The sequence below is a fragment of the Schistocerca americana genome, chromosome 10, assembly GCF_021461395.2.
Source record: "Schistocerca americana isolate TAMUIC-IGC-003095 chromosome 10, iqSchAmer2.1, whole genome shotgun sequence".
NCBI lineage: Eukaryota > Metazoa > Arthropoda > Insecta > Orthoptera > Acrididae > Schistocerca > Schistocerca americana.
In genome coordinates, this window is record NC_060128.1 from 184,216,475 (window position 1) to 184,232,138 (window position 15,664).

The window sequence follows — 15,664 nt, forward strand, 5'->3', positions numbered from 1 at the left end:
TTGTTCGCGGAATTTGTTCAGGGCGGACGTCCGATGACACCAGTTCAAGTTTGTTCGTTCATCCGTTCACTCAGTTTCTTTATTATAAAGGGTAGCAAACGCTCTGACCGAACACGCTGAGCTACCGTACCCTTTTTTTTAAATACTTTTTGTTCTATCTTGTTCGCGGAATTTGTTCAGGGCGGACGTCCGATGACACCAGTTCAAGTTTGTTCGTTCATCCGTTCGCTCAGTTTCTTTATTATAAAGGGAAGCAAACGCTCTGACCGAACACGCTGAGCTACCGTACCCTTTTTTTAAAAATACTTTTTGTTCTATCTTGTTCGCGGAATTTGTTCAGGGCGGACGTCCGATGACACCAGTTCAAGTTTGTTCGTTCATCCGTTCGCTCAGTTTCTTTATTATAAAGGGAAGCTAACGCTCTGACCGAACACGCTGAGCTACCGTACCCTTTTTTTAAAAATACTTTTTGTTCTATCTTGTTCGCGGAATTTGTTCAGGGCGGACGTCCGATGACACCAGTTCAAGTTTGTTCGTTCATCCGTTCGCTCAGTTTCTTTATTATAAAGGGAAGCTAACGCTCTGACCGAACACGCTGAGCTACCGTACCCTTTTTTTAAAAATACTTTTTGTTCTATCTTGTTCGCGGAATTTGTTCAGGGCGGACGTCCGATGACACCAGTTCAAGTTTGTTCGTTCATCCGTTCACTCAGTTTCTTTATTATAAAGGGTAGCAAACGCTCTGACCGAACACGCTGAGCTACCGTACCCTTTTTTTAAAAATACTTTTTGTTCTATCTTGTTCGCGGAATTTGTTCAGGGCGGACGTCCGATGACACCAGTTCAAGTTTGTTCGTTCATCCGTTCGCTCAGTTTCTTTATTATAAAGGGAAGCTAACGCTCTGACCGAACACGCTGAGCTACCGTACCCTTTTTTTAAAAATACTTTTTGTTCTATCTTGTTCGCGGAATTTGTTCAGGGCGGACGTCCGATGACACCAGTTCAAGTTTGTTCGTTCATCCGTTCACTCAGTTTCTTTATTATAAAGGGTAGCAAACGCTCTGACCGAACACGCTGAGCTACCGTACCCTTTTTTTAAAAATACTTTTTGTTCTATCTTGTTCGCGGAATTTGTTCAGGGCGGACGTCCGATGACACCAGTTCAAGTTTGTTCGTTCATCCGTTCGCTCAGTTTCTTTATTATAAAGGGAAGCAAACGCTCTGACCGAACACGCTGAGCTACCGTACCCTTTTTTTAAAAATACTTTTTGTTCTATCTTGTTCGCGGAATTTGTTCAGGGCGGACGTCCGATGACACCAGTTCAAGTTTGTTCGTTCATCCGTTCGCTCAGTTTCTTTATTATAAAGGGAAGCTAACGCTCTGACCGAACACGCTGAGCTACCGTACCCTTTTTTTAAAAATACTTTTTGTTCTATCTTGTTCGCGGAATTTGTTCAGGGCGGACGTCCGATGACACCAGTTCAAGTTTGTTCGTTCATCCGTTCGCTCAGTTTCTTTATTATAAAGGGAAGCTAACGCTCTGACCGAACACGCTGAGCTACCGTACCCTTTTTTTAAAAATACTTTTTGTTCTATCTTGTTCGCGGAATTTGTTCAGGGCGGACGTCCGATGACACCAGTTCAAGTTTGTTCGTTCATCCGTTCGCTCAGTTTCTTTATTATAAAGGGAAGCTAACGCTCTGACCGAACACGCTGAGCTACCGTACCCTTTTTTTAAAAATACTTTTTGTTCTATCTTGTTCGCGGAATTTGTTCAGGGCGGACGTCCGATGACACCAGTTCAAGTTTGTTCGTTCATCCGTTCGCTCAGTTTCTTTATTATAAAGGGAAGCTAACGCTCTGACCGAACACGCTGAGCTACCGTACCCTTTTTTTAAAAATACTTTTTGTTCTATCTTGTTCGCGGAATTTGTTCAGGGCGGACGTCCGATGACACCAGTTCAAGTTTGTTCGTTCATCCGTTCGCTCAGTTTCTTTATTATAAAGGGAAGCTAACGCTCTGACCGAACACGCTGAGCTACCGTACCCTTTTTTTAAAAATACTTTTTGTTCTATCTTGTTCGCGGAATTTGTTCAGGGCGGACGTCCGATGACACCAGTTCAAGTTTGTTCGTTCATCCGTTCACTCAGTTTCTTTATTATAAAGGGTAGCAAACGCTCTGACCGAACACGCTGAGCTACCGTACCCTTTTTTTAAAAATACTTTTTGTTCTATCTTGTTCGCGGAATTTGTTCAGGGCGGACGTCCGATGACACCAGTTCAAGTTTGTTCGTTCATCCGTTCGCTCAGTTTCTTTATTATAAAGGGAAGCTAACGCTCTGACCGAACACGCTGAGCTACCGTACCCTTTTTTTAAAAATACTTTTTGTTCTATCTTGTTCGCGGAATTTGTTCAGGGCGGACGTCCGATGACACCAGTTCAAGTTTGTTCGTTCATCCGTTCACTCAGTTTCTTTATTATAAAGGGTAGCAAACGCTCTGACCGAACACGCTGAGCTACCGTACCCTTTTTTTAAAAATACTTTTTGTTCTATCTTGTTCGCGGAATTTGTTCAGGGCGGACGTCCGATGACACCAGTTCAAGTTTGTTCGTTCATCCGTTCGCTCAGTTTCTTTATTATAAAGGGAAGCTAACGCTCTGACCGAACACGCTGAGCTACCGTACCCTTTTTTTAAAAATACTTTTTGTTCTATCTTGTTCGCGGAATTTGTTCAGGGCGGACGTCCGATGACACCAGTTCAAGTTTGTTCGTTCATCCGTTCGCTCAGTTTCTTTATTATAAAGGGAAGCTAACGCTCTGACCGAACACGCTGAGCTACCGTACCCTTTTTTTAAAAATACTTTTTGTTCTATCTTGTTCGCGGAATTTGTTCAGGGCGGACGTCCGATGACACCAGTTCAAGTTTGTTCGTTCATCCGTTCGCTCAGTTTCTTTATTATAAAGGGAAGCTAACGCTCTGACCGAACACGCTGAGCTACCGTACCCTTTTTTTAAAAATACTTTTTGTTCTATCTTGTTCGCGGAATTTGTTCAGGGCGGACGTCCGATGACACCAGTTCAAGTTTGTTCGTTCATCCGTTCACTCAGTTTCTTTATTATAAAGGGTAGCAAACGCTCTGACCGAACACGCTGAGCTACCGTACCCTTTTTTTAAAAATACTTTTTGTTCTATCTTGTTCGCGGAATTTGTTCAGGGCGGACGTCCGATGACACCAGTTCAAGTTTGTTCATTCATCCGTTCGCTCAGTTTCTTTATTATAAAGGGAAGCTAACGCTCTGACCGAACACGCTGAGCTACCGTACCCTTTTTTTAAAAATACTTTTTGTTCTATCTTGTTCACGGAATTTGTTCAGGGCGGACGTCCGATGACACCAGTTCAAGTTTGTTCGTTCATCCGTTCACTCAGTTTCTTTATTATAAAGGGTAGCAAACGCTCTGACCGAACACGCTGAGCTACCGTACCCTTTTTTTAAAAATACTTTTTGTTCTATCTTGTTCGCGGAATTTGTTCAGGGCGGACGTCCGATGACACCAGTTCAAGTTTGTTCGTTCATCCGTTCGCTCAGTTTCTTTATTATAAAGGGAAGCAAACGCTCTGACCGAACACGCTGAGCTACCGTACCCTTTTTTTAAAAATACTTTTTGTTCTATCTTGTTCGCGGAATTTGTTCAGGGCGGACGTCCGATGACACCAGTTCAAGTTTGTTCGTTCATCCGTTCGCTCAGTTTCTTTATTATAAAGGGAAGCTAACGCTCTGACCGAACACGCTGAGCTACCGTACCCTTTTTTTAAAAATACTTTTTGTTCTATCTTGTTCGCGGAATTTGTTCAGGGCGGACGTCCGATGACACCAGTTCAAGTTTGTTCGTTCATCCGTTCGCTCAGTTTCTTTATTATAAAGGGAAGCTAACGCTCTGACCGAACACGCTGAGCTACCGTACCCTTTTTTTAAAAATACTTTTTGTTCTATCTTGTTCGCGGAATTTGTTCAGGGCGGACGTCCGATGACACCAGTTCAAGTTTGTTCGTTCATCCGTTCGCTCAGTTTCTTTATTATAAAGGGAAGCTAACGCTCTGACCGAACACGCTGAGCTACCGTACCCTTTTTTTAAAAATACTTTTTGTTCTATCTTGTTCGCGGAATTTGTTCAGGGCGGACGTCCGATGACACCAGTTCAAGTTTGTTCGTTCATCCGTTCGCTCAGTTTCTTTATTATAAAGGGAAGCTAACGCTCTGACCGAACACGCTGAGCTACCGTACCCTTTTTTTAAAAATACTTTTTGTTCTATCTTGTTCGCGGAATTTGTTCAGGGCGGACGTCCGATGACACCAGTTCAAGTTTGTTCGTTCATCCGTTCGCTCAGTTTCTTTATTATAAAGGGAAGCTAACGCTCTGACCGAACACGCTGAGCTACCGTACCCTTTTTTTAAAAATACTTTTTGTTCTATCTTGTTCGCGGAATTTGTTCAGGGCGGACGTCCGATGACACCAGTTCAAGTTTGTTCGTTCATCCGTTCGCTCAGTTTCTTTATTATAAAGGGAAGCTAACGCTCTGACCGAACACGCTGAGCTACCGTACCCTTTTTTTAAAAATACTTTTTGTTCTATCTTGTTCGCGGAATTTGTTCAGGGCGGACGTCCGATGACACCAGTTCAAGTTTGTTCGTTCATCCGTTCGCTCAGTTTCTTTATTATAAAGGGAAGCTAACGCTCTGACCGAACACGCTGAGCTACCGTACCCTTTTTTTAAAAATACTTTTTGTTCTATCTTGTTCGCGGAATTTGTTCAGGGCGGACGTCCGATGACACCAGTTCAAGTTTGTTCGTTCATCCGTTCGCTCAGTTTCTTTATTATAAAGGGAAGCTAACGCTCTGACCGAACACGCTGAGCTACCGTACCCTTTTTTTAAAAATACTTTTTGTTCTATCTTGTTCGCGGAATTTGTTCAGGGCGGACGTCCGATGACACCAGTTCAAGTTTGTTCGTTCATCCGTTCGCTCAGTTTCTTTATTATAAAGGGAAGCTAACGCTCTGACCGAACACGCTGAGCTACCGTACCCTTTTTTTAAAAATACTTTTTGTTCTATCTTGTTCGCGGAATTTGTTCAGGGCGGACGTCCGATGACACCAGTTCAAGTTTGTTCGTTCATCCGTTCGCTCAGTTTCTTTATTATAAAGGGAAGCTAACGCTCTGACCGAACACGCTGAGCTACCGTACCCTTTTTTTAAAAATACTTTTTGTTCTATCTTGTTCGCGGAATTTGTTCAGGGCGGACGTCCGATGACACCAGTTCAAGTTTGTTCGTTCATCCGTTCGCTCAGTTTCTTTATTATAAAGGGAAGCTAACGCTCTGACCGAACACGCTGAGCTACCGTACCCTTTTTTTAAAAATACTTTTTGTTCTATCTTGTTCGCGGAATTTGTTCAGGGCGGACGTCCGATGACACCAGTTCAAGTTTGTTCGTTCATCCGTTCGCTCAGTTTCTTTATTATAAAGGGAAGCTAACGCTCTGACCGAACACGCTGAGCTACCGTACCCTTTTTTTAAAAATACTTTTTGTTCTATCTTGTTCGCGGAATTTGTTCAGGGCGGACGTCCGATGACACCAGTTCAAGTTTGTTCGTTCATCCGTTCGCTCAGTTTCTTTATTATAAAGGGAAGCTAACGCTCTGACCGAACACGCTGAGCTACCGTACCCTTTTTTTAAAAATACTTTTTGTTCTATCTTGTTCGCGGAATTTGTTCAGGGCGGACGTCCGATGACACCAGTTCAAGTTTGTTCGTTCATCCGTTCGCTCAGTTTCTTTATTATAAAGGGAAGCTAACGCTCTGACCGAACACGCTGAGCTACCGTACCCTTTTTTTAAAAATACTTTTTGTTCTATCTTGTTCGCGGAATTTGTTCAGGGCGGACGTCCGATGACACCAGTTCAAGTTTGTTCGTTCATCCGTTCGCTCAGTTTCTTTATTATAAAGGGAAGCTAACGCTCTGACCGAACACGCTGAGCTACCGTACCCTTTTTTTAAAAATACTTTTTGTTCTATCTTGTTCGCGGAATTTGTTCAGGGCGGACGTCCGATGACACCAGTTCAAGTTTGTTCGTTCATCCGTTCGCTCAGTTTCTTTATTATAAAGGGAAGCTAACGCTCTGACCGAACACGCTGAGCTACCGTACCCTTTTTTTAAAAATACTTTTTGTTCTATCTTGTTCGCGGAATTTGTTCAGGGCGGACGTCTGATGACACCAGTTCAAGTTTGTTCGTTCATCCGTTCGCTCAGTTTCTTTATTATAAAGGGAAGCTAACGCTCTGACCGAACACGCTGAGCTACCGTACCCTTTTTTTAAAAATACTTTTTGTTCTATCTTGTTCGCGGAATTTGTTCAGGGCGGACGTCCGATGACACCAGTTCAAGTTTGTTCGTTCATCCGTTCGCTCAGTTTCTTTATTATAAAGGGAAGCTAACGCTCTGACCGAACACGCTGAGCTACCGTACCCTTTTTTTAAAAATACTTTTTGTTCTATCTTGTTCGCGGAATTTGTTCAGGGCGGACGTCCGATGACACCAGTTCAAGTTTGTTCGTTCATCCGTTCGCTCAGTTTCTTTATTATAAAGGGAAGCTAACGCTCTGACCGAACACGCTGAGCTACCGTACCCTTTTTTTAAAAATACTTTTTGTTCTATCTTGTTCGCGGAATTTGTTCAGGGCGGACGTCCGATGACACCAGTTCAAGTTTGTTCGTTCATCCGTTCGCTCAGTTTCTTTATTATAAAGGGAAGCTAACGCTCTGACCGAACACGCTGAGCTACCGTACCCTTTTTTTAAAAATACTTTTTGTTCTATCTTGTTCGCGGAATTTGTTCAGGGCGGACGTCCGATGACACCAGTTCAAGTTTGTTCGTTCATCCGTTCGCTCAGTTTCTTTATTATAAAGGGAAGCTAACGCTCTGACCGAACACGCTGAGCTACCGTACCCTTTTTTTAAAAATACTTTTTGTTCTATCTTGTTCGCGGAATTTGTTCAGGGCGGACGTCCGATGACACCAGTTCAAGTTTGTTCGTTCATCCGTTCGCTCAGTTTCTTTATTATAAAGGGAAGCTAACGCTCTGACCGAACACGCTGAGCTACCGTACCCTTTTTTTAAAAATACTTTTTGTTCTATCTTGTTCGCGGAATTTGTTCAGGGCGGACGTCCGATGACACCAGTTCAAGTTTGTTCGTTCATCCGTTCGCTCAGTTTCTTTATTATAAAGGGAAGCTAACGCTCTGACCGAACACGCTGAGCTACCGTACCCTTTTTTTAAAAATACTTTTTGTTCTATCTTGTTCGCGGAATTTGTTCAGGGCGGACGTCCGATGACACCAGTTCAAGTTTGTTCGTTCATCCGTTCGCTCAGTTTCTTTATTATAAAGGGAAGCTAACGCTCTGACCGAACACGCTGAGCTACCGTACCCTTTTTTTAAAAATACTTTTTGTTCTATCTTGTTCGCGGAATTTGTTCAGGGCGGACGTCCGATGACACCAGTTCAAGTTTGTTCGTTCATCCGTTCGCTCAGTTTCTTTATTATAAAGGGAAGCTAACGCTCTGACCGAACACGCTGAGCTACCGTACCCTTTTTTTAAAAATACTTTTTGTTCTATCTTGTTCGCGGAATTTGTTCAGGGCGGACGTCCGATGACACCAGTTCAAGTTTGTTCGTTCATCCGTTCGCTCAGTTTCTTTATTATAAAGGGAAGCTAACGCTCTGACCGAACACGCTGAGCTACCGTACCCTTTTTTTAAAAATACTTTTTGTTCTATCTTGTTCGCGGAATTTGTTCAGGGCGGACGTCCGATGACACCAGTTCAAGTTTGTTCGTTCATCCGTTCGCTCAGTTTCTTTATTATAAAGGGAAGCTAACGCTATGACCGAACACGCTGAGCTACCGTACCCTTTTTTTAAAAATACTTTTTGTTCTATCTTGTTCGCGGAATTTGTTCAGGGCGGACGTCCGATGACACCAGTTCAAGTTTGTTCGTTCATCCGTTCGCTCAGTTTCTTTATTATAAAGGGAAGCTAACACTCTGACCGAACACGCTGAGCTACCGTACCCTTTTTTTAAAAATACTTTTTGTTCTATCTTGTTCGCGGAATTTGTTCAGGGCGGACGTCCGATGACACCAGTTCAAGTTTGTTCGTTCATCCGTTCACTCAGTTTCTTTATTATAAAGGGTAGCAAACGCTCTGACCGAACACGCTGAGCTACCGCACCGACAACATTTTTTTTTTTTTACTCATTTTGTTCGGTTTTGTTTGTTGCATCTGCTCGGGGCGGACGTCATAAGACATCCGTTTAAGTTCGTTGTTGATCGATTTACTCAGTGTTTTTATTACAGTGGGAGCTAACCCTCTGACCGAACACGCTGAGCTACCGTGCAGGCACACTCCGCTGCAACCGTTTCATGGTTAAAATGGCCACGCACAGTTATATACTGGACGACCGAAATTATCTTGCGATTTTCTCAGTAACGCTTGAGAAGTACGCGCTACTACTTACGCATTTTGTTGTCCTCATGGAGTACTACGAGTGTAGGAAGTTTGCGGTAAATCCTCGTTCCAAACGTCGTGGCCTCCCCTTGTAAGAATATGCAAATTTTAAAAATAACTTTTTCATTGGAAATATTCATGGTAGAGCTTACAAGCTTACTTACTGTACTATACATACTGTACATGATATAAATAATTGTTTACAACACACCACAGCGGTGCAAAGGAAGTCGCGACAATGCTAGAACAAGTGAAGAAATGCTCCTGTTGGAGCACAAAATGGGCAGAGTCCGTCAAGAAAAACATACACACTTTCAGGAACGAAAAGTATTACACTACTGGCCATTAAAATTGCTACACCACGAAGATGGCGTGCTACAGACGCGAAAATTAATCGACAGGAAGAAGATGCTCTGATATGCAAATGATTAGCTTTTCAGAGCATTCACACAAGGTTGGCTCCGGTGGCGACACCTACAACGTGCTGACATGAGGAAAGTTTGCAACCGATTTCTCATACACAAACAGCAGTTGACCGGCGTTGCCTGGTGAAATGTTGTTGTGATGCCGCGTGTAAGGAGGAGAAATGCGTACCATCACGTTTCCGACTTTGATAAAGGTCGGATTGTAGCTTATCGCGATTGCGGTTTATCGTATCGCGACATTGCTGCTCGCGTTGGTCGAGATCCAATGACTGTTAGCAGAATATGGAATCGGTGGGTTCAGGAGGGTAATACGGAACGCCGTGCTGGATCCCAACAACCTCGTATCACTAGCAGTCGAGGTGACAGGCATCTTATCCGCATGGCTGTAACCGATCGTGCAGCCACGTCTCGATCCATGAGTCAACAGATGGGGACGTTTGCAAGACAACAACCATCTGCACGAACAGTTCGACGACGCTTGCGACAGCATGGACTATCAGCTCAGAGACCGTGGCTGCGGTTACCCTTGACGCTGCGTCACAGACAGGAGCGCCTGCGATTGTGTACTCGACGACGAACCTGGGTGCACGAATTGCAAAACATAATTTTTTCGGATGAATCCAGGTTCTGTTAACAGCATCGCGATGGTCGCATCCGTGTTTGGCGCCATCGCGGTGAACGCACATTCGAAGCGTGTATTCGTCATCGTCATACCAGCGTATCACTCGGCGTGATGGTATGGCGTGCCATTGGTTACACATCTCGGTCACCTCTTATTCGCATTGACGGCACTTTGAACAGTGGACGTTACATTTCAAATGTGTTACGACCCGTGGCTCTACCCTTCATTCGATCCCTGCGAAACCCTACATTTCAGCAGGATAATGCACGACCGCATGTTTCAGGTCCTGTACGGGCCTTTCTGGATACAGAAAATGTTCGACTGCTGCCCTGGCCAGCACATTCTCCAGATCCCTCACCAATTGAAAACGTCTGGTCATTGGCGGCCGAGCAACTGGCTCATCACAATACGCCAGTCACTACTATTGATGAACTGTGGTATCGTGTTGAAGCTGCATGGGCAGCTGTACCTGTACACGCCATCCAAGCTCTGTTTGACTAAATGCCCAGGCGTATCAAGGTCGTTATTAAGGCCAGAGGTGGTTGTAATGGGTATTTATTTCTCAGGATCTGTGTACCCAAATTGGGTGAAAATCTAATAACATTGTAAATTTAATAGATGTTCATTCGATTACACTTATTTTTCTCATTACATCAATTGTAATATAAATAGTAAAGAAAATGACTGTGTTAGAAATAAAAAAAAAACTGACGAGTGGGACTCGACCCAGCGACCCAGCGACTACAGGGCTTGATCGCTAAACATTCTTTTCTTTTCTTTTTCTTTCTTTTTTTTAAAAAAAAGTCTCATTGTTCATTTTCGTTTGTTGTATCTGCTCAGGGCGGACGTCACAAGACCTCCGTTTCAGTTCGTCGTTGATCCAGTAACTCAGTTCTTTTTTATTGCGGAGAACAGCTAACCCTCTGACCGAACAAGCTTTTTTTTTTTAATCTAATTTTGTTCGCTTTCCTTCGTTGCATCTGCTCGGGCCGGACGTCGTAAGAGGGCTGCTAACCCTCTGACCGAAAGCTGAGCTACCGTCCCGGCAAAGAACCGCTTCATGATAAACAAGGGCACACACAGGTTTATATTTGACGAACGAAATTATTTTGCGATTTTTTCAATAGCGCTTGAGAAGTACGCGCTACTGCTTACACATTTTGTTGTCCTAATGGAGTACTACGAGTGTACGAAGTTTGCAGTATATCCGCGTTCCAAACGTCTTTTTTTTCATTATTGAATTACGATTCCCCCCAAAGGAGACGGGCTGGCAGCAGCTTAGTATGCCGCTCTTCAGCCTACAGACTTTGTTTTAAGAAGATGAAGATAATAAATAATAAAAACAGGCGATAAAATCGGGGACTTAAATGGCAACATGGCGAAAAAATCGTGGAACTTAAAATATAGAACCAAGGGATGATGGTGCTAATAAAATACATATGAAGCAGACAGGTAAAATAATACACAGACAATTAAAAAACATGGCGACAGTCTGGTTACCGTTTGCAAAAGACATAAAATTCACACCCAGCAACAGCACAGTTTCTGTTCACAACACGGGAAAAGACGAAACAACACTGAACATTCAATGGAACACTGCACGAAAATACGACATACCAGAGCCGAGAGCAGGCGGGGAGGAAACTGGACGGATGATGGGAAAATAAAAAAGGGGGGAAGTGAGGAAAAGCGAAGGGGGGGAAAGGAGCCAATGGAGGATGAGGACCCATAAGAGTGGTGGGGGGTGCTGGGCAGATGCGACAGGGAGTGGGGCAGGCAGAGGATGGGAATACAAAAGGACTCCGGGGGTGGGGGGGGGAAGGGCGGTAGGGAGAGGTTAGGCGGGGAGAAACACAGGATGGAAGGGGGGGAGCACAGGGAAAGGATGGAGGAAAGGAGCGGGGAGTGTGAGGATCAGAGTTGATAGGAGGGATAAATGGAGGGAGAGAGGGCATCATCTGGGAGGGGGATGGAAGCCACCTTGGGGGGAAAGGAGATGAAGGGTGTAGAGATGGAGGGTAGGGGGGACACAACGGTGAAGGCGTGGCAGGGGGCAGGGATGGGAGAGGAGAGGAGCAACCAGGGGGTGAGGGGGATCAAGGCGGCGGGAGGTGTAGTGTATGTGGACATGTTCGAGGAATAGGAGCAGATGGGGGAAAGGAATGAGGTCATAGAGGATCTGCGTGGGGGACGGGAGGCGTATACGGAAGGCGAGGCAGAGTGCATGATGCTCAAGGGTCTGGAGGGACTTACAGAATTTGGGGGGGGGGGGGAATATCCAGACAGGACTGGCATAACAGAGGATTCCAAACGTTGTGACCTCCCCTTGTTACAGTTGCTGAGCTACGCTATGCAAATGCAGATCCGACATGATATTAGGAAGTATTCCGCGACTTTTGTCAGCTCAGTATAAAAGACGGGTTTACTATTCTCTGTTTTAGTGGTGTGCGGTGCGAATGCGGCCCCAGCTACTTTACAGTCATACATACCAGTTGCTGACTTCCTCCGCCTGTTCCTGACGCAGAGGAACGCCGCCAGCGCCACAGCGGCCACTGCAGGAGGCAGAAGGAACAGCAGCAGCCAGGTAGCCTTGCCCCCGGTGGACGCTGGGGTCCCGCGCCCCTCACTGCTGCAGAGAGGGCGCTTCCTGCCTGCAACAACACGTGGGGGGAGCGAGTGGTTATTCACAGCTTGGGCTGCAGCCGCACTAGGCTGCATTCATGACAATCAAAGGGTCTGACGCAGGGTGACAATTATTCAACACATGCAGTTCAGAACTAGTTGTAAGATGGCAAGAACTATGCCCCTTACCTGAAGTCATTAAAGATCACCTAATTCAAGTTGAGCGAACAGTAAGGCTGAACAAAAATGACTGACAAGGCACAATGCGTCTTGTAGAGGGTATAGTATGGACATATTGGAATAATTAATGTCAGGTGATGGTTTTAAAGTAATTCACACGACATGAAAACTTTGTGGAAACGCGTTGATTTACTGGAGGCTAGTTTATCCCAGGGAAGTATTCAGAGTTGACTGTGGCCAGCTGGGGAGCGGTGAAGGGAAGCGACAATAGGCAGCTTATGGCGACTCAAGCTCTGAGAAAGCGGTAATGGGGCGCGGCCTCCAGCTTCCTTAACATGAGTGACAGTGAGCGGGTGGCTGACCCCATGCTGGTGTACCGGGAAGCAGATGGAGAACTTGTACACCTGTTGATAAATGTCCGTTGTCCCGTTTTCAGTGAAACATGCGAGTAAGCTGCACAAAGCTACGGTGGAGCCGTCAACGGAGGCCAAAATATGCGTGTTCATGACTATAGCAACTTCACGCTGAATTCACGGTCCGCAGTGTCTGAAGTAAATCAGGTGAAGATCGACAGAATGAAATACACCGGCCTCCGATGGGAACGTAGGACCGAGGAATTTGAAGTACTCTCCTGGGAGTCAGAATTCCGGAAAAATTGGTGTTTTTTGCAGACGATAACCTTGATGGGTGGCCTGGGAGGAGCAAATAGCAGAAGTTGAGAGAAAGGGAAATTCTGTGGGAATTTGTTCACTTCTCAGAGCAGTCATTGGTCAGCGCTGGGAAGCGACACATAATTAACGTGACTTGCGCTGCAATTGGCGTAACTGATTTTGCTGGAGGGGAAACCGAGGTGAAGAGCGGACTGGGAGAAGTCTCCATAGTAGTCTTCCGTTCCCAGCTTGCATAGAGTGTGGACGTGGTTTACTCAGCTTGCCTCAGAAAGAGTGAGCATCTCTGCAGTTTAGGACTTAGCAAATGGAACGATTGAGCTTGGAGATGGAAAGTTTTGGTTCAGCTATGTACTGAGCAAGATAGCTAGGAGTGAATAGACGAGCGCAGCCTTGCAGCACCAAGAGGTCAGCCGACATCCTCACAACGACGACGCTCCGCCACGATGAATTCGGTGATACTGTACCCGCTCCGGCTTGAATTAGGCCACTGATTAATTTGTTGGATCACGTCGGCAAAGTTTCCATGGGCCATGTATTGGAGAATTCTTCTCACACTTCGTATTATGCGTGGGTCAGTCGATAGGAATTAATTTTGATTTATCATGCTTTATTCCACGTAAACGCAATTTATTACCACTGCCTGATAGGAGAGTCATGTAGTGTGATGATTGAAGGTTGGGAGTTAAAATAAATTTGTGCTAATCAACTGCATCTGTTTTCAATCAAGTAGTTGAAATCCCAAGTCACTTCCTTAATTCATTTTATGTTCAACATTTGCACCTGGTGTTCAATAGCTGAATATAACATCAATGTGCACCCCTTTTTAATTAAAAGTGATAAATTCTGAAGCAATTACTGTCAAAACTGCCACCGATGTTCAATCAGGAGTCACAGGGCCTTATTACTTTCGTTGCGTTACCTGATATTGCGGCAGTTTTGCACTCTCTGTTGATCTGTTAGTCAATTAGCTGGGGTGAACACACGCCAAAACCAGATAAGTGACGGGTGGGGTTTTACATAGTAAGGGGTGTCGCACGAGTATATGCCAAACATACGATGACAAGCAGATAGAAGAAGTGGACAGTGTTATGCTCCTGGGATTACAGCTTGATAGTAAATTCAACTGGGAGGAGCACACCACAGAACTGCTGAAGCGTCTTAACAAATCTCTATTTGTAATGCGAATTGTGTCAGACATAGCGCATAGAAAAATGAAAAAGCTTGCATACTATGCTTACTTTCATTCCATAATGTCATATGGGATTATTTTTTGGGGCAATTCATCAAGCTAAGCTAAAGTTTTCCGGAGACAAAAACGTGCATTAAGAGTTATATGTGGTGTGAACTCAAGAAAAAATGGTTCAAATGGCTCTGAGCGCTATGGGACTTAACTGCTGTGGTCATCAGTCCCCTTCAACTTAGAACTACTTAAACCTAACTAAGGACATCACACACATCCATGCCAGAGGCAGGATTCGAACCGGCGACCGTAGTGGTCACGCGGTTCCAGACTGCAGCGCCTAGAACCGCATGGCCACTTCAGCCGGCGAACTGAAGAACATCTTGCAGAAGCCTGTTTAGGGAACTAGGGATACTAACTATTGCTTATTCCTTAATGAAATTTGTCATTAAAAATATATCACTTTTTCAAACCAACAGCTCATTTCATGGAATCAATACTAGAAATAAGAATAATCTTCACAACGATTTAAAGGCACTTACTCTTGTACAAAAAGGTGTGCATTATTCAGGAACACACATTTTCAATAACTTTCCAGCAGCCATATAAAGTTTAACAACCAATGAAATTCAGTTTAAGGGCAGCTCCTGCTACTCCATTGATGAATTTCCCAGGAGAATCAACTGATTTGCACAATTTCAGTGCAGTAATGCGTTCATTGTAAATAAGTGTGTGTGTGTGTGTGTGTGTGTGTGTGTGTGTGTGTGTGTGTGTGTGTGTGTGTGTGTGTGAGTACAATCTAACTTCTGCACCAGTTCAGTGCAGTAATGTGTTCATTGTAAATAAGTATTTAGTACTTGTATTACACGTTTATTACCTTATAAATAAATAAATAAACTTTTTTTGTTTTAAATTCAGTGCATTAGTATTTGTAAAACGATTCTTACATATAGCGTTCATTAAAAAATGACGACCATGCCACTTCGGACCTGTGCAATGGTACATTAGCTTATTTGTTTTAGTTGTAAATATTTGTCATGTATTGTTGTTTTTCTGACATGTTCTACATCCTGGAGGACCTTCTCACTACGGATCAATTGGAATGAAAGTAAATCTAATCTAATCAGCTACGCACATCAAAAAAAGTTTTGCAACCCCTCATTTCCGAGTGTTCCGGGTAATTAGAACAGAGATCAACGTAAACATCATTTCCGTCCTTTTTTCTGCTCATGAAAACCACACATTGCATGTTGTACCTCCATACAGTGAGACATTCAGAGGTGGCGGTCCAGATTGCTGTACACACCGGTACCTCTAATACCCAATAGCACGTCCTCTTGTATTGAGGCATGCTTGTATTCGTCGTGGTATACTATCCACAAGTTCATCAAGGCACAGT

At 44.2% G+C, this 15,664-nt stretch overlaps 1 protein-coding gene across 1 annotated transcript in view; it reads right to left on the bottom strand.

The window, feature by feature from the left end:
• Positions 1–15,664, bottom strand: part of LOC124552539 (platelet endothelial aggregation receptor 1-like) — a 187,556-nt gene that overhangs the window by 13,320 nt on the left and 158,572 nt on the right. The window contains exon 9 of the mRNA XM_047126857.1: positions 12,102–12,263. Coding sequence (XP_046982813.1) covers positions 12,102–12,263 — 162 coding nt within the window. The remainder of the gene's footprint in view (positions 1–12,101; positions 12,264–15,664) is intronic.